Source organism: Muscardinus avellanarius (genome assembly GCF_963383645.1).
Source record: "Muscardinus avellanarius genome assembly, chromosome: 17".
Classification (NCBI taxonomy): Eukaryota; Metazoa; Chordata; class Mammalia; order Rodentia; family Gliridae; genus Muscardinus; species Muscardinus avellanarius.
The window spans coordinates 26006309-26029135 of record NC_137803.1 but is presented as its reverse complement, the minus strand read 5'-3'; the positions used below and the strand labels follow the sequence as shown (position 1 = coordinate 26029135).

At 48.4% G+C, this 22827-nt stretch overlaps 1 protein-coding gene across 1 annotated transcript; it reads left to right on the top strand.

Moving 5' to 3' along the window:
* Positions 1-1773: 1773 nt before the first annotated feature.
* On the top strand, positions 1774-22519 carry LIPG (lipase G, endothelial type; the record flags this gene model as incomplete). Its single annotated transcript, XM_080714770.1, has 9 exons — positions 1774-1870; positions 5420-5601; positions 7190-7369; positions 8553-8664; positions 13946-14167; positions 16147-16389; positions 17030-17150; positions 18105-18323; positions 22411-22519. The coding sequence occupies 9 exons, from the start codon at positions 1774-1776 to the stop codon at positions 22517-22519; spliced, it is 1485 nt and encodes a 494-aa protein (XP_080570896.1).
* Between the last annotated feature and the right edge of the window lie 308 nt (positions 22520-22827).

The following is a 22827-nucleotide window of genomic DNA, read 5'->3' as shown; positions in this document are numbered from 1 at the left end:
ACAAAATAACGAGGATAGGTCAGAACAGGACCTGCTGGCTCGGGATAGGTTTCCGCTCACACCTCCCTCAAGTAGGAGCATCAATACTAGAGGAAGGGGCGCGGGGGCTACTGCGGGGGTTCTCCTCCCCAGGCAGGGGCGGGGCGGGTTCTTGGCGACGGGCAGGGTTACTCTCGGTCAAGGGAGCCGCCTTGCAGAGCCAGCTCCGGTGGCTGGAGGGAGGCTGGATGCCGGTCACAGTCCTGTCGCGGCGCGTTCTGGCTCGCCCTCGCGCAGGGTCCCCACCGGTTTGGAAGCGCAGCCGCCGGCCTCGCCGCAGTCCCAGGCTCAGCCTCCGCTCGCTTGGCGGGGCGCAGATTCAGGGCCCAGGTCTCGGGGAATTCGCGGATTTTCAACCAGATCAAAAGAGGGAATGCCGGGCGTGGTGGTGCACGCTTGCAATCCCAACCTTAGGGAGGCTGAGACCGGAGGATCGCGGTCAGCTACTTAGTGAGGCCCTCTGCAACTCAGTAAGACCCAGTTTCAAAATAAATAATAATAATTAATAATAATAATAATAAATAGGACAGGGGGTGTAACTCGGAGGTTGAATGCCCCTGGGTTCCATCCCCAGACCCACAAAACAAAACAAAACAAAACAAAACAAAAAAAACGGGTAAAAGGGGGGGGGACGGAGAAAAGAGAGGCAAAAGGAAGGTGCCTAATTTCGTAGATCTCGTCGGCGGAGGCTGAGCCAAGCGTCTTAGGCCTCCTCGCAAAGCTCGGCTTTGGAGAGGGTCGTTCTGTACCTTCTAGTTACCCACGGCCGTGGTAGGGGGGCGCCTACCTCCTGTCCGCAAAGTCTTCGCTAAGTAAACTCTTAGTTTTCCCAAGATCCCTAAGTAGGAGGGGATGGTGTCGAGAAGTCGGATAGCCTGCCAGAAGTTTTGCAGTTAGAGGTGGATCAGGCTCTGAGCAGGGTTTGTGTGCCTCTGGAGCGCGGGCCGCAGCCCCTTAGCGCTGCGGGTTAATCGTCCAATCAGGCTCTTTGCACCTGTTGCAGCCCTGGCTGCCAGGGAGGGAAGGGAAAGAGGAGGATCTAGAGAGTGATCAGGTAGTTCTCCCTCCGCCATCGTGGCCCTTGGCCCGGGGCGCGGAGATCCCATTCCCGCGCGGTGGCAACTTTGCGCCTTGGAAAGGATGGCTTCCCTTCTCCAGGGGTCGCTTCCCCAGAGGGCGCGAGGTTTGGGTGGAAATGTCCTCTTTGGGGCGGCGGGGGCGAGCGGCGGACCTGCGGGTCCGCGGGAGGACTCTTCGGGGGACGCAGGCTGCGGGCGGGCGAGCGTGGCCGCGCGCGCAGGCGTCCCTGCGGTCGGTGTGCGGTGCTCATTCAAACTTTGGGGAATCTCGGTCCGGGCGTCTGAAGGTGTGACCAATCAGAGTCTGGAGATGGGAATAAATTATGCAAATAGCCATCTGGCGATGGGTCAGATGACTCCCATACTTTAAAAACTACCTCGCCAGGAGCTCACGGTGTGACAGCCGCGATCGCGGGCTTCCGGGCGGCTCCGGGCGAGGGCAGGTCCGGGTCTGGAGCCGGCGCCTGCACTCTCTCCCGTCCCGGCACACCGCGGCCGCGGCAGCCAAGTTTTCCATTTCCACCTTCTCCAGCTGTCTAGCCCGCCACCTCTGGACGAAGGGTGCCCACGTCTGGTCTTATAGACTCGGGAACTGGTGGTGGGCTTTAAAAAAAAAAAAAAATCCCTGTTTGGGGAGGGGGCGTGGCAGGCAAGGATGAGAAACTCGGTTCCTTTACTCTGCGTCTGGGGCGCCTATTGTTGCCTGGCGGCGGGAAGCCCAACACCCTTTGGCCCCGAGGGACGCCTGGAAGGTAACTTGCATTTATTTATTTATTTCGATTCCCCGGTTCTTTTCTGTGCAGAGCCTCATCTATCCGGCCGACCCTTCTCCAGTCCCTCCTCGTTCCTATGAAATCCCTCTTCCTTTCCTACTGCGCGGTCCTTTTTCTTCTCCGCATCAGCCTCGGAGCCACTTGTTCCTCGTGGCTTGCGAAGCAGAGCATCCCCTAGGGAGCCAGCAGGAGGCACCAGGCGGGCGCGCGCTCTCCTGCACTTTCTCTTGCTCCTGCGTGCGCAGTCGTTGTATGGGTCACTTAATGGATGCTCTCCAGCCCGCGGAGTTGCCAGCCAGCAGCTCTTAAAAACTGTCGTGTCTTTGAACCTGGAGGTTTGAGAGGCGAGAAGTTTGTTAGAAAGAGCTGGTTTCTTCTGGACTTCCCCTTTTTAAAAACCTTGGTCCAGGTGTTTTAAAGTTAAGGAGGCAGGAGAGCTGGCTTTGGTTTGAATGATGCTTGCAGGGGGCACCTGGGGGGTGACTTAGGCAGAGACGCAGCACCTGGCAGGATGGTTCACCTGGGTTGCCAACCTCTTCCTCCCCAGCGTGCTCCCTCCTCCTAGCTCTTCTTCCTCTTGGGTTCTGTATGGCAGTCTGTTTCATCGGAGGCGAGCAGCCCTGGTGGAGGGAGAGGAAGGTCACCTAGAGCCAGTACTGTCATCTGGGTAAGCAGTGGGAGGCTCAACCCAGTCCCATTTAGTAGCCTACAGAGTTTGGGCCAAATGCTGTTGGAGTCAGCTTGTGCGAGCGTGAGGCTGGCAATTTCCACACATGGGAAAGCCTTGCGTTACCTCACGTTTCCAGCGCTAGAAGTAGGACCTGGGGCAGGTTGCATCTCTAGTTTCTCTCCTAAAAAATGTGTAAGTTCCTTGCAGCTTGTGTGTTCTGTGCTTCTGAGGATTTGGAGGACATGCATTCATTCAGAAAGTATTCCCTGCATCCCGCTTAGTGCCGGGAGCAAGGTTGGCAGCAGAGAACAAGTGAGATTACAGTTCCTGTCTAACCTTTGTGCAGCGCATAGGTCAGTGGTGGGAAAACAGATGGTGAACCATGAAAATACATAAGTAGTTATCAGGGTTTTGGAGGGAAAGAAATCAGAGGAAGAAGGCATAGAATGCTGGTGGGGGAAGCTGGTGTAATTTTAATGTGTGATCAGGGAAGGTTTTACCCTTGAGCAAAGGAGCTGAAGGAGGTTAGAGAATATACCACAAAGCTGGGCGTGGCGCACACCTGCAATCCCAGTACTTGGGAGGCTGAGACAGGAGGATCACTGTTCGCAGACAGCCTCAGCTACTTAGTGGGGCCTTTGCAACTCAGTGAGACCCTGTTTCAGATATAAAAAAATAAAAAATTAGGGCTGAGGGTGTAGCTCAGAGGTAGAATGCCCCTGGGTTCCATCCCCAGTACTAATAAATAAGGAAAGAAAGAAAGAAAAAAGAAAGAAAGAATATACCACAAGGATATCTGGGTGAAGAAATACAGCCCCAGAGGCTGAAGTGACCCTCATCCTAAACAGCAGGGATACAGATGGAGACCTGTGGGGCAGAGCGGGCCGGATGCCAAGGTGAGGCTTCTCTGTGCATTCATGGGCTTATTGGCAAGTGCGTCTCAGGAGGCCAGTAGACCGCTTTTCTTCTAGGCTTCTCCATTGGCTCTCCATGGGAGTGACTGTCCAAGTGGAAACTGGGGCGCTGTTGAGCTAGTTATGCCCACAGTTCAAATATCTGGTATTTGTTCATTACTTTAATCACAGTTAATCTGAGTTGTGCTCATGTGGATTTAGCTGTGTTTTCTAGAACATTATTCTTCTTACATCTGGTACAGCCCTCCTACCCCTGCCTCTCTCTATAACTGTGAAAACACTCTCTCCACAACTGTGGTCTGTCTTTTCATGATTATTCCTCCTCCTCCTTCTCCTCCTTGTCTTTCCTTTCATCCTGCTCTCCTCCTTCTCCTCCTCTTCCCCTTCATTCTGTCCTCCTCCTCCTTCTGGAGGTGGGGTATGAGAGATTGGAGGAATTGAATCTGGGGCCATGTACATGCTAGGCAGGAACTCTACCACTGAGTTACATCCCCAGCCCCTTTTATTTTATTTTGAGATGATCTCACTAAATTGCCTAGGCTGGCCTCGCACTTGTGCCCCTTCTGTCTGAGCCACCACACCTGGCTCCTTTTCCATCTAAACTCCCAATAAATGAAGCTCCTTAGATGCTCGTTTGGTATTTCCAGGAGGGTGACAGAGAGCTCAGTATCCTAACTCTCTAGCCCTATCAAGCGATGCGTACTAGGATGGCTCAAAGAGTCCTGATGGGGGTCTACTAGTGACCATCTGAAATAGTGTGATGATACAGTGCCTACCTAGCAACACACGACCACAGGGACCATAGCAGCCTGGGCTGCACCTGAGGAGCAGGGCCATCTCCCAGGGGGCACTGTGTGTGAGCAGAGGATCTGGAAGGGGTGGCTTTGCTTGCCCTGAGGAGTTACCCATGACCTCAGCTATTCATGTAACAAGCTGGGTGAATGTCTGGCGCCTGTCAGTACTGCAAAGGGCTCTGAGTATGCGCAAGGTCTTTGAAATAAGTGCTGGAATAGAGATGGGAACACAGGGAAAACCACAGGTCAACAGCCTCTTGCCTCCAATTGCAAAATCCAAAGATCTAACTAGAAAATGTGTTGGGTTCTTGTTTGGCAGTAAGACCTGGCCTTACCTAATCTGAACTCCTTCAACAGCAAAACATGGCTTGAGCTGGCAGGATGCTCTTTGTAATCTTTATTTTTGTCCTGGAGTGTGAGCAGTCCTAAGTTCCTGTGCAGAAATATTAGTGTGCTTGATTCATGGGGTTACCCCAGACTTCGCTGAGAGTGTTTTAAAATATATGGTGTAGCCGGGCGTGGTGGTGCACGCTTGTAATCCCCGCGCTTGGGAGGCAGAGACAGGAGGATCGCGCAGGTTTGAAGCCAGCCGTGCGCGCTGGCTTAGGAGACCCTGTTTCCAAATTAAAAAAATGTAAAAATAGGTCTGGGAGTGTTGCCCGGAGATAGAAGGGCTTCCAGGAACCCCAGTACCACCAAAATATATATATATATATATATATATATATATATATATATATATATATATATATATGGTGAATATTCCATAATGCCTTCCTAAAATATGAAACTTTCTGAATTTGGAAACATAACCTGGTCCTAAACATTTCAGAGACTTGAGGACTCATCCTCTAAAAATAGGAACTTGAGGGAAAGAAGCAGAAATAACTTTGGTACAGAAGAAGAGAGAGAAGCAGAGTTTTGTCTATTTGTTTCGAAGCCACAGTTGTTAATACAAGTGGCTAATACTCATTGCATATAGATGAGATGTTCAAAAGTCTTTTGGAAGGTAAAGAGGGAATGTTCAGCAGGTGCAAAAACTGAAACCTGGGTCGCTTAAGGAATTTGCTCAAGATTGTACCAGAACTAGACCCAGATCTCTCAGGACCCTGGCTACCAGAAACATCCACACTCTGTTCTTTCTCCCCAGATGAGCCTCACAAATCCAGGGCGGTACAGGCTGTGGCCAAACCTCCTGTGAGTTTTAACCTCCGCACCTCTAAGGACCCAGAGCATGAAGGATGCTACCTCTCTCTTGGCCACAACCAGCCTTTAGAAGACTGTGGCTTCAACATAACAGCCAAAACCTTTTTTATCATTCACGGATGGACGGTGAGCCCCGGGGAGGGAGCTCTGTGGCTTTATACAAGATTTGGTTTTCTTTGTTTTGGTCAATTAAAAAGAATACTGGTGCTTCCAGATTCCAAACTCTCTCCCCCCTTTTCCTTGTGGGCTGCTTGTATTTCAGACAGCTGTGAAAAATGTAATGGGTGCTTTGCTGATGGGCAATCTGGACTCCAGCAGGGTGGTATTTAGTGCTGGCACACAACGGGCTTTCAGAAAGTGGGTCTCCTGAGGGCAGCAGCCCGGCTCCCCTGGCTCTGAAGGACCCTCTAATTGCACTTAATTACATTGGTCAACCACTGCCCGGAGGGAGCCATCCTGCCGTAAGAGCTGAGCTGAACTGAAGCAACTTGACTAGCTGTGAGGCTCTGCGAGGGGCCAGCTGGCCTGGCTGGCTGGCTGCTGTTGGCATGGTGCCCTTCAGTTTGCATAGAGATGGCCCCGTTTAAAGGCACTGGGGCTCTTTATGTGCCCTAGCTGAGCAATTCTCATTGAAAGGCCCATGACAAACTTCAACAAAAAAGGGCTTTGACGCTCAGCTTCAGAAGCTCTTCTTGGCCAGCAAGGGGTTTATTCATTCATGTAATGACAGTCAGTAGGAAAATGGCACCATTAAGTGAGCAGGTTTCTGCCTGGGCTAATTGTGAGGGGACATTCTTCCTCTTAATGATGAGAAACTCATATCCGTTATATTCTCTCTGGGTGTTTAGGTCTATCACTGACAGTTGGGGTCGGGGTCAGGGGTGGGGAGGGTAGGTGCCTACCTACCTAATGAATGGAAGGATGATTAAGGGCCTGTCCATCTGTCCTCATCCTGAAGCCTGCGATTGAAATCTCGCATTCGAACCTTTTTAAGGCCCTCCTGTCAAAATGCAAATACAAACTGCGATTTACAAATGGGGTGCATTCCAGAAAGTTCTTTTATCATGTGTTTGGAACTTGGGACAGCAGTTTCCCATAGAAGCAAGGTTGTAAACAGTGTTTGGGTTCCCAGGCTGGGCACAGAAAATCCATTTATTTGATAATGTACTTATGGATAGGTTTACGACTAATCTTGGTCACCATTTATAACTTTGTTTCTGTGGGAAAATGTGTTCTGGGTTCTAATTTGGAATTCCAGGGATGAATTTTTGCCACTCCGGGGTCAAGAGGGATGGCAGAGATGGGTTGTGGGAAGGGGTCATTTGTTAACCCTGTGTTTGCCTAGGAGACAGCATCTCCTTGCATCTCTGAGGGAGGAGCTAATTCTCCAAGGCAACCCTGCCCAGCTGCCTTTGAAAGATGGAGCAGCCATTTGCCCGACTATGACAGGGACTCAGATTAATGTCCAACACATACCTCATAGTGAGTGGGACAACAGCGTAGGATTATCACCTATGAAAGCTTTGATGGGAAACACTAGAGATGTAAATTGTTATGGAAGAAAACACCCATCTAACAATTCTGCCTCCCACTGGCCCTGCTCATATTTGATTCCTGAGCAATTAATATGAAGGCTCTAATTTCATATTCATTAGGATTTTTGAAGCCCAAAGAAAAATTGAAGAAAAAAAAAAGTTTCCTGCTTTCTTTGTAGATGAGCGGCATGCTCGAAAACTGGCTGCACAAACTCGTGTCAGCGCTGCAGACGAGAGAGAAAGAGGCCAACGTGGTGGTGGTTGACTGGCTGCCCCTGGCCCACCAGCTCTACACAGACGCAGTGAACAACACCAGGGTGGTGGGACACAGCGTGGCAAGACTGCTCGACTGGCTGCAGGTAACCCGGGAGAAAAGGGAGCCATCTCCTCTCACAAGCAGGATCTTAAGCCTCAGTGTCGCTGGAGAATATGGGGCACACATGTTACTTGGGAACTTCTAGGCTCTGGTCAAAATCTATGCCAGGAAAGGTTTTACTTGAAATGCTTGAAAGCTGGGACTTTCAGGGAGCCTTTTAATCATTGATAGAGCTCTAGATTTTTCCTCTTGCTTTCTTTGCTATAAGAAAATTTGCCTTCTGGCTAGTTACTTGCTGATTTCAGAAGACGATAACTTTGGGTTTGTTGGGAATGGCCAGCAGCCAGGACAGGTTTGCGATCTTAAACAGCTTCAGCCTGCTTTCACCTCTGACTTGCAGCTGAGCTATGGGCGGGATAGAGCTTGGTTTAAAGGCCACCTACTGCCTCGATTTAAATATAAAGCGGGTAAAACAGATCTCAAGGTCTTGTATTTACTTTTTATAGGTTAATGATTTGCTTGAGACCAGTGGCCTTAACTGGGGCAGGAGAGACGTGGGGGGTGTATGGCAAAGTGGCCCTAGACTCTGGGCCATTCCAGCCTGGTCTCCTTTTACTCATGGAAGCTGATGGATGCTGGAGGGATTCTGGGCAGGGGTCTTGAGCAGTCGTGCTCTGCTCTGCCAGAGCTGTTACAGAGCGTTGAGTTCTGGGGGAAAGCCCTTCTTTCCCCACCAGTTGAGCGCTCTGAAGGGGACGGAGCTTGACTTTGGCAGCCCATGTGGGCTTATGGCAAAGTCAGCAGTTTCTAGGGCAGGTGGAGGTCAAGACCGGGCGGCCAGAGCGATCTGCTGCAGGCTGTGGCTGGCACTTCGGTCTCTACTGGGTACGCTGGCCTTGACCTCCACATCAACCTCCTCTCTGCTTTCTAGATACGGACAAAAAGATTTAAAAACATGTAGGAAACGTGTGGGGGAACGGTCAGGCCTGCGGCCACTGGTCACATCCTCCACCCCGCCCCCTGGGCATTTGAAGTGCCACCGAGTGCTTTTTGACCTCCCAGTCCTTGGCTTGATCCTTGCATGGTACACGACTAGCAAGGCCTGGGGCCGTCTCTGTGCCCACACACGGCCCCTGTGACTTCTCCTCCAGTGTGGTGGACTTAATGAGTTTTCGGTGGCTCAGGACCACATTCCTCAGCTCATACTTGTTAATGACTTTCTGCAGGAGAAGGATGATTTTTCTCTCAAAAATGTTCACTTGATCGGCTACAGCCTTGGCGCCCATGTGGCTGGGTATGCTGGAAACTTCGTGCAAGGGACGGTGGGCAGAATCACAGGTAAGCGCCGCTTCTACGCCGTGACCCCCAGGCTCATCCCACCACTCTTCAACCAGGTGTTCTGAACATGGGCTTTCCAGTGAGGGTGGCTTGGGAAGGAACCTGGAGAGCATCACATCCAGAGCTTTCCAAATGTTCTTTAGAGTAAGAGAATCCTTTTTATAAACGGGGCTTGTACAAAGCTCCAATTCACGTGAAACACAGATGAGCAGAGATGGGTTATGTTAGCCTTGCTGTCTGGGCCTTCTCCTTCTATGGAGGAATCGCAGGGTCTCAGGGCACCAGGAAACATCGTTTGGAAACTCCTGGTCTAGTCCAGCAGGTGAAGGAGTAGTCAGATGAGGCAACTTGCCCAGGGGCAAAAGCTTAGAACTGAATCCCAGAAGCTACAGAAGCTGGATGGAGCCCTGGCTCCGAGCTTCTGGGTGTTCACGCCAGCTCTCCATCTATGGTACTCCAGAGAAAAGAGTGAATGGTAGATTCTAATTGATATTCGGATTTTCATTTCACTTACCAATTGCCTCTCTTTGATATTAAGGTGCCATATCTGTTAATGCTAGCCATTTGTTTGAAATGGGTGGTTAAAGTTTGTAACTGAAGAGACTTTTCTGATATTGGTACCAGGTGGTCAATAGAATATTGAGTTTTGCTGGGTGTGGTGTTGCAATGACTATAATCCCAGTACTTGGAAAGCTGAGACAGGAGGATTGCAAGTGCTGTCCTTGCAATCTCTCAGCAATTAATGAGTCCCTGTCTCAAAAATAAAACAAAATTTAAAAATAAATAAAATAAAATGGGCTGAGGGTATTACGTAGAGGCAAAATCCCCCTGGGTTCAATCCTCACACAGACAAAAAAAAGTTTAATATGAGAGTTTCCATTAGATTGTTTAATGGTTGTGAAAAGTGTGAAAAACTCTCTTTTCAATTTTGAGCCTCTTCAGATATATACAAAAAGCTTCTTCTACACCAAAATGAATGGTAAAGTTATTGCCTTGGCCTCTTTATCCTCTTTCCAGCATATTTACATTTACATGTATGTAAATATAGGAGAAGCCCAGCTTTCCCCTCACCCCAAGGGTACCAAGGGTGGTGTCTTGGACCATTTTCTGGTGCCATAACTGAGTAGCACAGACTGGGTAATTTATAAAGAATATGTTTATTTAAGCTGGACATGGTGGTGCATGGATGTAAACCCAGTACTTGGGAGGCTGAAATAGGAGGATCGCAGGTTCCAGGTCAGTCTCAATAATTTAGGAGCCCCTCTGCAACATAATGAGACCCTAGTTCTGAATAAAAAACGAAGCAGTTTCTCTGGAGGCTGCTTTGTGGCTCCTGAATAGGAGGAGCCACATTCCAGGGCCAGGCCAGGGGGCTTCTCAGCTTCTCACTGTAGTACTCAACTGGTCCCCTCAGAGTCAAGGCCAAGAGTGTTGTTGGCAACAAGAATGAACTGCAGACCTTGCCTTTCCCTGGTTCTAAGCCTGAAAGGAGATGGGGTGAGCCAGGGAGCTGTCATTCTCTCCTGCTAGTGAGGGCGGCTGCTGAGACAAGGGCTTCTTGATGGGGAGCCTGCAGAATGCTAATCAGTGCCTTCTGGAGCAGGCCTGTGTCCCAGCTCAGCCCCCCTCCAGCCTCTCTGTGGAGCAGGGGCCTGGCCTCCTTCAAGTTGTCCAGCAGCCCTTGGAGGGGGTGTGGTTCACCTGCCCACGCTGCTGTGCGGTGTGTGGTTCACCTGCCCACACTGCTGCGTGTCTGTTGGAGAAGGCCATCTCCTCTCCTCTCCTTTTAATTGGTTCAGAGCATGTCACCTGGGTGGTCCCACCTGGCAGGACACAGATTACAGTTTGCTTGGGGTCTTCAGGCTGGTGATACCACCAGGGGTCCTTAGCCTGGGCTTTTGAGTGGATACCTGAACCCCAGAGGGTATAGGCTGAGTTTTGCTGGAGTTTTTACCCTCTTTGGCTCCTGAGTTTGTGATACAAAATATACTATCATATCCCCTTTTTTTTTTTTTTTTTTCTGTTCTGGGCATGAAACCCAGGGGCATTCTACCTCCAAGCTACATCCCCAGCCCTTGATTTTTATTTTTTATTTTTGAAACAGGGTCTCACTGAGTTGCAAAGGGCCTTATTAAGTAGCTGAGTCTGTCTTCAAACCTGCATGATCCTCCTGTCTCAGCCTCCCAAATGCTGGGATTACAAGCGTGCGCCACCACGCCCAGCTACTGTCATATACTTCTAAATGAACCTGTGTCAAGTCATTTATAAGCAAGTAAGCAGATTAGTTCATTCAGGAAATAGGAATGAAATGTCTACTTACTTAGCACAGTCTCTGAGCTAGAGGCTAATGTTAAGTCCTAAAGCCTCTCAAGGCTCCTACTGTCAATACTCAAGCAGATTTCCTTGACTGCTAAGTGGCAGGGGACTGATCTTTGAGTCATACAGAAGCCCTGCACATTTTATGGGTGGGGAAAATAGGACTCAGTGATTAAATACTAGGCCTAGTGTCTTGCCGCCTATAAGTAGCTGAGCTGGGATTCAAACCCAGGTTGCCAGATTCCGGAGCCTGCACCACCGAACCACTGAGTGATACCATCGCTCTCGCTGTTGCTGTCTTGCTTCTGGAGATAGGGACAAGGAGACTGGTAAAGCCTAGTAACTCTGCTCTGCTAGGCCAGAATGCACAGCCCCTGGGGGAGTGTGTGTGTGTGTGTGTGTGTGTGTGTGTGTGTGTGTGTACGCATGTGCACACACGGGTCATCCATTTGCAGTTTAGGGCACCTTTTGGGGAGTCTATGACTGGGTGGACAAAGTGGGGTCCTCCATCTTCCTCTTTCTGGGGGAAGGTATGAGCTCTTCTTCCCACTACTAGTTTCAAAAGTAGACTGTATCACTCTCCCAGCCCAAGTCTGGTGTGTGTCCAGAGCTGCGTGTCAGAGATGGTCAGAGATGGTCAGAGCAGGGTAGGTAAAGCTGCCTGCCTGCTGGCCAGCCTGGGAGGCCCCGTCAGCTGCCTGCATTCCGCTGGGGCAGCTTGGTTTCCATGGCACTGTCTGTCTGGTGGGGACCTTTGTTCACACCAAGCAGAGCCTCTCTCTTGTACTGGTTGCAAAGCAAAAGGTCCTTTTTTTTTTCTTCCTGTTCCTCTAGTGCACATGGCAAGAGGCAGGGAGAGGCCATTTCTGTAAGTCCTGTGGTCCCTGCAGCCTCTCAAATGGGAAGTGTGGGCTCTTCGGAAAGGACTCTGCTTTTGTGCCCTTTCTCTTTTGGGTACCGAGACAGGGATGATCCCCACCGGCCTGGGCTCCCTTTCTGCCTTGGTCAAACACAAAATCATCTAAACTTCTTCTGGAAACTCTTCAGTTCCGCTTTAACAAGTACTAGTGAGGAAGGAGTCTGGCAAGTTGACTGCTCGCTTTAGACAGTCGCTCTGTGTTTGTTTATTGTAAAATTACCCTTCCAAGCTTGCCAGCTTGCTTCTGTTTTCTTTGTGCTGGGGTCTGGTGAACATGACCCTCTACTCATCCATCTCTTCCTTTTTGAGACATAGTCCTTGGCCACATTTCTTTCTGATTTTGGTGCTTCTGGACCAACTGAGGCACTGTTGACGCGTGGGGCCAGGCAGCATTTTTTTGTGTGTAGGGGGATGTCTTGTGCATTGTAGGGTGCCTAGCTGTATTCCTGGCCTGTCCCCACTGGATGCTGTCAGTTCTCAACCTCACAAGAGCGACAAACAAAAATGTCTCCAGGATATTACCAAATGTCCCCGGGAGAGAGGGCAAAGTCACTCCTAGTGGCAAACCACTGTTCTAGGCCAATCAGCTGCACATCTTCTTCCTCAGCTGCACATCTTCTTCCTGAACTTTCTCCAGGTCCTGTGTATAGGGCAAAGAGCCTTCCTGATTGGGATGAACCCAGTTCCCATGACAACTTGGGCTTGGTTGTAGTAGCTGTTATGGACAAGTACTTCATCTTTTCCTATCTCATGGACAATATGAATTAAGGCATTCAGGTTCCATTTCATGATGATGCCAGAGCACAGGGAAGTGGTCCACAGACCATGGACTTTTAGGATTACCTGGGAACTCAGTCTACATTTCTGGGTTCCATGCCAGACCTAACCACTGTAGTCTCTAGGAGGCCAGGGCTCTGAAAATCTACATTTTATGCTTTGCAAGTTCTTCTTTTTAATGGTTTTACATTTATGTAGGCCCGGAATTAAAAGATGGTGAAAAAAATCTGTTACTGTTGCAAGTTCCCAAGTTCCCTTCCCCACCTGCCTCCCAGTGCACCTACACGGAGATAGCTATTTGCTTTTGTCCTTCCAGAGTTTTATATATCTATATCTATATAGATATAGAAATTCCTATATCTATATGGATATTCTATAATTTCTATATTCTATATATAGAATATAGACATATATTCTATAGAATATAGATATTCTATAATTTCCATATCTATATAGATATAGAAATAATAGAATATAGATATTCTATAATTTCTATATCTATATCTATAAATAGGTAGATATAGGATAGAATTCAAATTTTTACTAAGCTTCCATGTTCTACTTGTGCAATTTCAAGTTTATAATTTCAAGTTTATAATTTTAAGTTCAATGTGGAAAGTTTATGGGCAAAAGAGTTTTCTCCTTGTGGCTGCAAAATAGAGCAATTCCGGAGGCCTGGTGTGTGCATTCTCAGTGTTTTGGGGGTTTAAGGCACGATGATCTCTCACCATTCCATTTCTGGACCTGACTCCTAACTAAAGAGAGGGGAAAGAACAAGTTCAAAAACAAAGTGCCCAGTTTGGAGAGTCTGAGTTCTTCTAGAAGGATGCAGGCAGCTTAGCTACTCTCGAGGAATTCTGCTGAAATCCGGGCTGTGGATTTCATTTGTCCCTGAAAAGGGACAACTGATGAGGGTGAATGGCTAGATTCAGGCAGCCCGAGTTCTTTCTAGAACTGCTCCTGTTCCGTCTGCCTGTGGTTCCTCAGAGCCAGAGGCAGTGTGAATGTCATCGTCAGTGTGCTAGGTTGGCTTTGGACTCAGGACATGTGGAGGCTTCAGAAGGAAGAGTCAGGCTTGCAGCAGGAGGATTCCGTTTTCACGACTGCGTCTTGGGTCAACCACACCTGGAAATGTGTTCTTATCTTCTCTGCCCTCTGTGTCTGGATTCTCAGTGTAGAGGGTATCTTCATTCTGCACACTGGGATTTGACTGTGTCTTGGGCTTCGTTGATGTGCATCTGACCTTGTCTGGCTTGGCTCCTCCTGCAGGTCTGGATCCTGCCGGACCCATGTTTGAAGGGGCGGACATCCACAAGAGGCTGTCCCCTGATGACGCAGACTTTGTGGACGTCCTGCACACCTACACGCGCTCTTTTGGCTTGAGCATCGGGATTCAGATGCCCGTGGGCCACATTGACATCTACCCCAATGGGGGTGACTTCCAGCCAGGCTGTGGATTCAATGACGTCTTAGGATCAATTGCATATGGAAGTGAGTATTTTATCTTCTGCTTCCTGTTTGACTCGGTCTACCCCATCTCCTTCTAAATTAGCCAGAGCTGTTAGTGCTCCCAGCACCACTCATTTGATTATCCTCACCTCCTCCCATGGTGACCCAACACTGTGTTTAAAGATTTAATATCACCTTTTTTTTTTTTTTCCGGTACTGGGATGGAACCCAGGGTCATTCTACTTCTGAGCTAAACCCCCAGGTCTACTTTTTTTTTTTTTTTTTGGTACTGGGGTTCTTGGAAACCCTTCTACCTCTGGGCTATACTCCCAGACCTATATATATATATATTTTTTGGTGGTACTGGGGTTGGAACCCAGGAGCTCTTCTACCTCCGGGCTACACTCCCAGACCTATTTTATATTTTATTTAGAAACAGGGTCTCACTAAGTTGCTGAGAGCCTCACTAAGTAGCTGAGGCTGGCTTCGAACCTGTGCGATCCTCCTGTCTCAGCCTCCCAAGCACGGGGATTACAAGCGTGCGCCACCACGCCTGGATTTTTGATAACATTTAAAGAAGCAAAACCAAGAAGCTTTTTTCTCTTTACTCATCATTTACCTTCTAAATGCCTGAGCCTATTCTCAGCAGACTTGGGCTGAAGTCGGTTTGCTGATGACATCACTGTGTGGCTGGGTGACCAGTCCCTCTGTAGCTCCCCCCTCCTCCGCTGCCTTGCGTGCTGGCTGCATTTCCCAAGTTGTGGTTCGAGTTGGCTCCCTCCATTCTCGTGCTCTGCCCTTTGGATGTCCTACTCGGTCACTTGGTATTAAGACTGTGCCCCTCGCCCAATGTGGCTAATATCCAAGTGGCCCTGCAGGGCTTGGAAGCCCGTGCAAGGGCGGCTCGTTTCTGTCCCCAGGCTGCGGACAGTGGCATTTTGTAAGGCAGTGGTGCCAGTGAGGAGGAGGCACTGCCAATTTTCTTGTAAGATCCCAGGGATTACTTAAACTATTGGCTTTTGGTTCTGGTTGCAAGAATGATGATATACTAGAGGCCAGAAAGTCCAAATTATGCTCTTGACTTTGCAACCAATTGTCTCTATGACTCTGAGCAAATTATCTCACTTCTGTGAGACTTTGAATTATAATCTGTAATTGAAAGGATTAGACTAGGTTGGGGGATGCCTTTTCTTAAAGGGTTGGCTAGAAAATATTTTAGGCTTGTAGGCCATACACTTTCTGTTTCAATTAATGCATTTTGCTGTGGCAGCACGGAAAGCTCCATAGAGGTTTCATAACCAATGACTGTGGTTATGTTCCAATAAATTTTATTTATGAAAACAGGCAGACAGTCCACTAGCCATGTTTTGCTGAGCCCTGGAATAGATGGTATTTAGTATTTGATGCATTTTCTGCATTTTGTGACCATACATCTCCTAGTAATCTTTGCGTGTGTGTGTGTGTGTGTGTGTGTGTGTGTTACTAGGGACGGAACCCAGGGGCATTCTATATCTGAGCTACAACCCCTGGTCCTATTTTTTATTTTTTATTTTGAAACAGGGTCTCACTGAGTTGCAATGGGCCTCACTAAGTAGCTGAGGCTGGCTGAGAACTGCGATCCTCCTGTCTCAGCCTCCCAAATGCTGGGATTACAAGCATGCGCCACCCAGCCAGCTACTCTTAGGAATCTTAATGGCTCCTAACTCACAACTGCTCTGCATCACTCTCTTTAGTACTTATTACACAAACTCTCTTGCTCTTTATGTTTTTGTATGTGTTAGTGCTGTCTTCTCACCAAGAGAGTGAACAGTTAGGTGGCCAGAATGCTCTTCAGTTTTTCTATATCTTAACAGGAGCCCAGCACATCATCGGGCCCGTATTAAGAACCACACAAACAAAACCACTAGCAGGTTCAGTGAGTTGCGCCATCACTCTCACTGATGACTCCGCACCGTAGTAATGGAGTGGTGTCATTATGGAGAAGCCGCTCACCAGCATGCTCTCTCTCCCTCCCTCCCCAGCCATCACGGAGGTGGTGAAGTGCGAGCATGAGCGAGCTGTCCACCTCTTCGTGGACTCCCTGGTGAATCAGGACAAGCCGAGCTTTGCCTTCCAGTGCTCGGACTCCAACCGTTTCAAAAAAGGGATCTGTCTCAGCTGCAGGAAGAATCGTTGTAACAGCATCGGCTACAATGCTAAGAAAATGAGAAATAAGAGGAACAGCAAAATGTACCTGAAGACCCGGGCAGGCATGCCCTTCAGAGGTGACCTTCAAGCCCACAGTGGCCTTAGTCTTCTTCCTTCTTAACACCTTGTTGCAAAACAGCTCATATCTCAGGAGCTTTGGCCAGCACAATTATAGCAAATGATTTATTTAAAAAAACATTAATGGTGAGGCCTTCTTTGGGGATGTGACTATCACCCCATGACCACAATAGCAATATCTTAAATTTCTATCTTATATTTAACTTTTCAAAGCTATTTCATATTTGATTTCTCAGTTGTCTGTAAAAAATCTGAAGTAGGATGAACAAAGGGTCAAAATGATAGCCTAGATCTTTTTTATAACATGTTATAAAACCATAATGTTTTCTGGGTGTTATTTTACATATAAGGAAGTTGAGACTCAGAGCGATTAAGACCTTGGTCCTTATCCAGGTTTATATAGCTCGGCCCAGATCCTCCAAAATACTTCCTAACCCACAAGTTCAGGGCTCTTCCTTCTAGAATGCAACGACTTCTTATGCCATTATGGACAGAACAAAAGCAGAGGGGAGCTGGAGGCGGAGCCACACCAAAAGGATGTCAGTCCCTAAAACTGTGTGTTGGGTGACTTGGTGTGGGTCGGTGTAACCTGAGATGGCAAGCTAGGCTCACAAAGTTCTTTGTTCTGCTTTCTCCAAGTTTACCATTATCAGATGAAAATCCACGTCTTCAGTTACAAGAACAAGGGAGAAATTGAGCCCACTTTTTATGTTACCCTGTATGGCACAAATGCAGACTCCCAGATCCTGCCTTTAGAAATGTAAGTTGTGTTTCCTTTGCAAACAGCGAGCAAGTTGGCCTGACGATGAGAGAGGGCAAAGGCGCTTTCGAATAAGCACAGGAGAGCAAAGCTGGATTGCCCAGGGGAGGGGCCGGGTGGCTCCAAGTCCTCTCTCCCCACTGTGCACACTCCACCAACCAGCTCCCGGAATGAATCAGCAGCGTGAGAAACTGCGGGATCTGCTGGGCAGAAACTACTGCTTCATTTCAGGCGATGTCTGACACCTGAGCCTTTAGGGAATCTGGAACTCCTTGAACAAACGTCATCTCTAAACTTTTTCTAATGATGGGCTGTGGGAGGGGCACATGCAGCCTGACAAAGCAGCCTGCCAAGAAATGATTGTGAAGAAACATCATCAAAGTAACTCACTTCTCAGGGCTCGGGGTCTAGTTGGGAGGCCAGGCCCGTCTGCACATGCCCACACACAACTGGGGCAAGGCAGGCCACGCCCAGGGCCAAATGCAAAGGACGGGCTGAAAGGGACACAGAGTAGAGAGGGAGACAGGCACCGCCGGGCTGAGAGGACAGCAACTGCTGCGTGAAGATGTCACTTCTGGGTGTCTTTTCATTTCTGCTCTCTCTGGGCCTGTCTCCCCAGAGTATAGTAACGTACACAGAGAGATGCTCCAGAAGGGACTGCATAAGAAGCCAGGTGCTGTGGGCAAAGTTATCTTTCTGTCAATGTGGAGAACACCTGAGCTCCTGCCTTGGTCCTGGGGGAGGGCCCCTGCTCCTGTTCCTCTCCAGTTGGTGTCAAGGAGGTGCTGCTACTACATCTATGGGCATGGTGTGATAGCTTTCCAGGTGATGAGATGAGATGAGAGAGAGAGAGAGAGAGAGAGAGAGAGAGAGAGAGAGAGAGAGAGAGAGAGAGAGAGAGAGAGAAGAGAGAGAGAGAGAAAGAAATAGAGATGAACTTCTTTCTCCTTGCAGAATGGATCAGATTAGCGTGAACACCACCAACACCTTCCTGGTCTACACCGAGGAGGACCTGGGCGACCTGTTGAAGATCAGACTCACCTGGGAGAGGATATCTCAGTCCTGGTACAACCTGTGGAAGGAACTCCGTAGCTACCTGTATCAACCCAGCAACCCCGCATGGGAACTGCACATCCGGCGCCTCCGCGTCAAGTCCGGAGAAACCCAGAGGAAGTGAGTAGTGCGGTCCCTTCTTCTGCTCCGTGTAAACGGGGAGCAGAAAGCTTTGACCTTGTGCGCTGACCACAGGCCCTGGGCTGGAAGGGCGGGCAGGCAGAAGCTGGAATGCAGCCCTTGTTGTGTTTACCAAGGCCTGAGTTGGCCTGGAGGAGAGGGCGTCTCCTCGATGGGATCATGAGGAATATGGCCTTGTTGGTCCATTTACTACGGGAGCCCTGGAACATTGTGTCTTTTTGAGGAGGTCCGTGAGAGCACCTGATTTTCCCCAGCGCCATATTATCATCTCTCCTCCAGAGGCTCTGAGCTGGGAATGTGGGGCTGGGGTCCCACCTTCAAGTAACAGAGAATCCCCTGTGCCATGCCAGCTGGCAGCTTCTCTGTTTCTTTGAACCCTGGGCCTAGCATGAAAGACCCAGCCCTTTATTTATCAGCTCCCCATACCGTGCCCCGACTCCCTGATCAGGCTGCTGTCTGAATAAAAGCCAAGGAGGGCGCAAAGCCAGCGAAACCTGGGAGACCTTTGTCAAAGAGGAGAGTTTTCTTAGCCACATCCTTCCCCCGACCTCTGGAGGGGTCACTGCCAGGCTGGGGTGGGAGGAAGCCACGTCCACCTTCTTTGTGCCCCCTCTGGCATCTTCTCCATTATGATTCTTGGCATGTCTTGTCTGTATCCGTCGTTTGTGGCCCAGCTTGGCAGTAAAGGGTGTGAATTGGAGCCTTGGAGCCTGTCTCAGAGAAATTCTGGTCTAGAAACCTGTGCCCTGGGGTGTATGTGGGTTGGGGGAGCTATTAGTGCCAAGCCTGTGATTTAGATAATTGTGGATCTTTTTTACTTCTCTGAGCTCTTTTAAGTACAGCCTATGCCTATGGGTGTGGTAGTAGAAAGATGATCAGTTTTATCAAATATTTCATGTAGAATGAACACCCATTTGATCACCCCTGAGACTTCACAAATGTAAACAGTTTTCCCTATTGATTTCAAATATAAGCTTTTCTTTCTTTCTTTCTTTCTTTCTTTCTTTCTTTCTTTCTTTTCTTTCTGTGGTACTGAAGGGGGAATTCTACCACTGAGCTCTATTTTTTATTCTTTATTTGGAAACGAGGTGTCACAAAGTTGCAGAGGCCTCACTAAGTAGCCAGGCTGGCTGCGAACAGTGATCCACCTGTCTCAGCTTCCCAAGTACTGGGGTTATAAGTGTGTGCCACTACGTCCCACAGATATAAGGTTTTATTTATTTTTATTTTTATTTTTATTTTTGCAGGTCTGGGGATGAAACTCAGGGCATTTGACCTCTGAGCCACATCCCCCTGCCCTATTTTTATTCTTTATTTTATTTTATTATTTTATTTTATTTTATTTTATTTTATTTTATTTTTTTGGTGGTACTGGGGGTGGAACCCAGAGGCTTTCTACCTCCGGGCTATACTCCCAGACCTTTTATATATATATTTTATTTGGAAACCGGGTCTCACTAAGTTGCTGAGAGCCTCACTAAGTAGCTGAGGCTGGCTTCGGACCCGTGCGATCCTCCTGTCTCAGCCTCCCAAGCGCGGGGATTACAAGCCTGCGCCACCACGCCCGGCTTATTCTTTATTTTGAAACAGCATCTCACTAAGTAGCGGAGGCTATCCGCAAACCGCGATCCTTTGGTCTTAGCCTCCCGGATCCTGGGATTACAAGCGTGCGCCACCACGCCCGGCTGATATAAGATTTTTAAAGCAAAACCTTATAGATACTGTTGAAGTCCCTTTGTGCTCTCCCTCTGCGGCTCCCCACAGCCCTCATCCCAAATATAATGAATGTTTCAATATTAACCAATATTGAAATACACAATAGTGGTATATTTCCTTCCTCCCTGGTTTTACGCCATCCACGTTTTTGTTTGTATCCATAAACAATATGTAGAATTGTTTTGGATGCTTCTGAATTTCTCATCATTGCACATACTATTCTATTTTATTTATTTTTTGTGGTACTAGAGATTGAACCCAGAGGCATTCTACCTCTGAGCTACATCCCCAGCCCTATTTTTTATTCATTTATTTGGAAATAAGGTCTTATTAATTTGCAGAGGGCCTCACTAAGTTGCTGAGGCTGGCTAACAACCTGCAATCCTCCTGTCTCAGCCTCCCAAGTACTTGGACTACAAGCATGCGCCACCATGCTTGGCTTGGGTATACTATTTTACAATAAGTTGGTGTGTGTGTGTGTGTGTATGTGTGTGTGTGTGTGTGTGTGGTGCTAGGGATGAAGTCCAGGGCACCACTCATGCTAGGCAAGAGCTCTACCACTGAGCTGTACCTCCAGCCTTACCAGTTGCTTTTTTCATGGAAACATGGTCTGAAATGCATTCAATACATGTAGATCCAGTCCATTCATGGTTAATTTCTGTATATAAATCATCATAGTACAAACAACAGTTTTGCCATTGTTCTGCTGAATACTTAAGTTTTGGCTACCTTTTTTATAGTTACGAATTGTGCTGAGATCAACATGCTTGCACATTGTCTTTGCCCATGTGTGCTAGGGCTTTTTTGTGACATGTCTGCTAAAAAGTGGAATTGCTGGGTTGTGGTGTACACATTCTCCAAGCTGATCAGATACTATCTCCCTCTCTAAAGCAGTTGGACTAGTTTTCAGTCTTGGTCATGGAGTCATAGTTCCCCTCTCCCTTCCGCCTCACTACCATTTGGTGCAGCATTCTTGCTGTTCTCTTTAGGTGTGAGTGGGTTTTCTACCAGTGTATTAATTTACATCCTGACTGTGAGTGAGGTACCTCATCTTTTTTGTATGTTTATAAACACATAAGCCCACAGCCAGGTGTAGTGGCACTCTTGTAATTCTGGTACTTGAGAGGGTGATACAGGAGGATTGCAGGTTCATGGCCAGCCTCAGTAATTTGTAAGGTCCTCCATAACTTAGTGAGACTCTGCTTCAAAATATAGAATAAAAAAAGCTGGGTCTGATGGCACATGCTTGTAATCCCAGCACTTGGGAGGCTGAAACAGGAGGATCTGGGTTCACGGACAGCCTTGGCTACTTAGTGAGACCCTTTGCAATTCAATGAGACCTTGTTTCCAAATAAAGAATAAAAAATAGAGCTGGGGGTGTAGCTTGAAGACAGTATGGCCGTCCTTAGTGCTGCAAAAAATAAAAAATAAAAATAGGTCTAGGGAAGTAGGTGGAATGCCCCGAGACTCCATCCCCAGTACCACAAAACAAACAAACAGGCCTAAGTTGCTCAGCGCTTCCTGGGAAAGATCCTTAAACTGCTCCGAATGTGCCTTGAGTCCTGGCTCGGCATCAGGGTTAAGATCCCAACACAGTTTAAATTATGCAGTCATGCCAATCATACACCACCGGAGGTGGCCTGGGGCCGCCTTAAGTGATCATGAAATGGCTATCAGGCCCCTGATTATCTCTTGTGATTTTGGCTGCCCATTTATTTGCTGAGCTGTTGATTGCAGCTGAGTCCTGGTTGTCCTTGTCAGTGGCTACTTATTAAGTCCCCTCCTCCAGGCACCTTGAATTCTAATGCAGAAGCCGGCCTTAGATACAGGAACCCAAGAGTGGTTTCAGGCTGTGTAGAATATTGTACAGTAAAAAAAAAAAAGACAACAATAACAAAACAAAAAACAAAAAACAATAAAAGATTACTTTTAATTTCACGTCATAAGAAGTAATGACAATGACAAAAGCAACATTTATTTATGTACAGAATATGCTTTTCTATTGCTTTAAGAGGTCCAGGGAGGGCTGGGTTCAGGGGGCTTGGGAGGTCAGGGAAGCTTCCAAGAGGCAATGGCCTTGGGAGGCAGGCAGTCCGTGGGGTAGACAAGGGGATGAAGGAATGAGAGATGTGATTAGGTAGGGCTGCCTGAGGTCGAATCGTGGAAGTTTCCAAAGCAAGACCTAGTTTGGGGTCTTGTGGCCACGGGCAGTTCTGATGGCTCTGGCACAGGCTTGGAACCCTGAATTCATCTCCTTACCTTCCACCTACCTGGAACCCCGAAGGCACCAGCTGGATATTCTCAACCCCCTGGAGTTTTGTCTCCATCATGGTTGCTTTTTTCCCCTTAGACTGACCTTCTGTGCTGAAGACCCGGAGAACACCAGCATTTCCCCTGGCAAAGAACTCTGGTTTCGCAAGTGTCGGGATGGCTGGCGGATGAAAAATGAAACCAGGTGAGCGAGACTTCCTCTGTGTCCACTCACCACATGTTGACTGGTCACCCAGTATGTGCCGGGCAGGGCCCTGGGTCCTGGGACCCGGCATGAAGAGCAGGTCAGAGCCCCTTCAGTATGAAGCCCACCTTCTGCTGGGGGAGGAGAGAGCCTAGTAAGGGAAATGGATAGAGTGTTGGAGGGTGAGTGTCCCCTCTGCCCTCGTTCTGCCTACCCCCGTAGGTGCTCGTTGCAGTTGGCCCGGCTGGAACAAGGTCTTCAGTACTAAATCCTCATCTTAGATGATCTCTTCTCAGTAGTGACCAGGGCTGT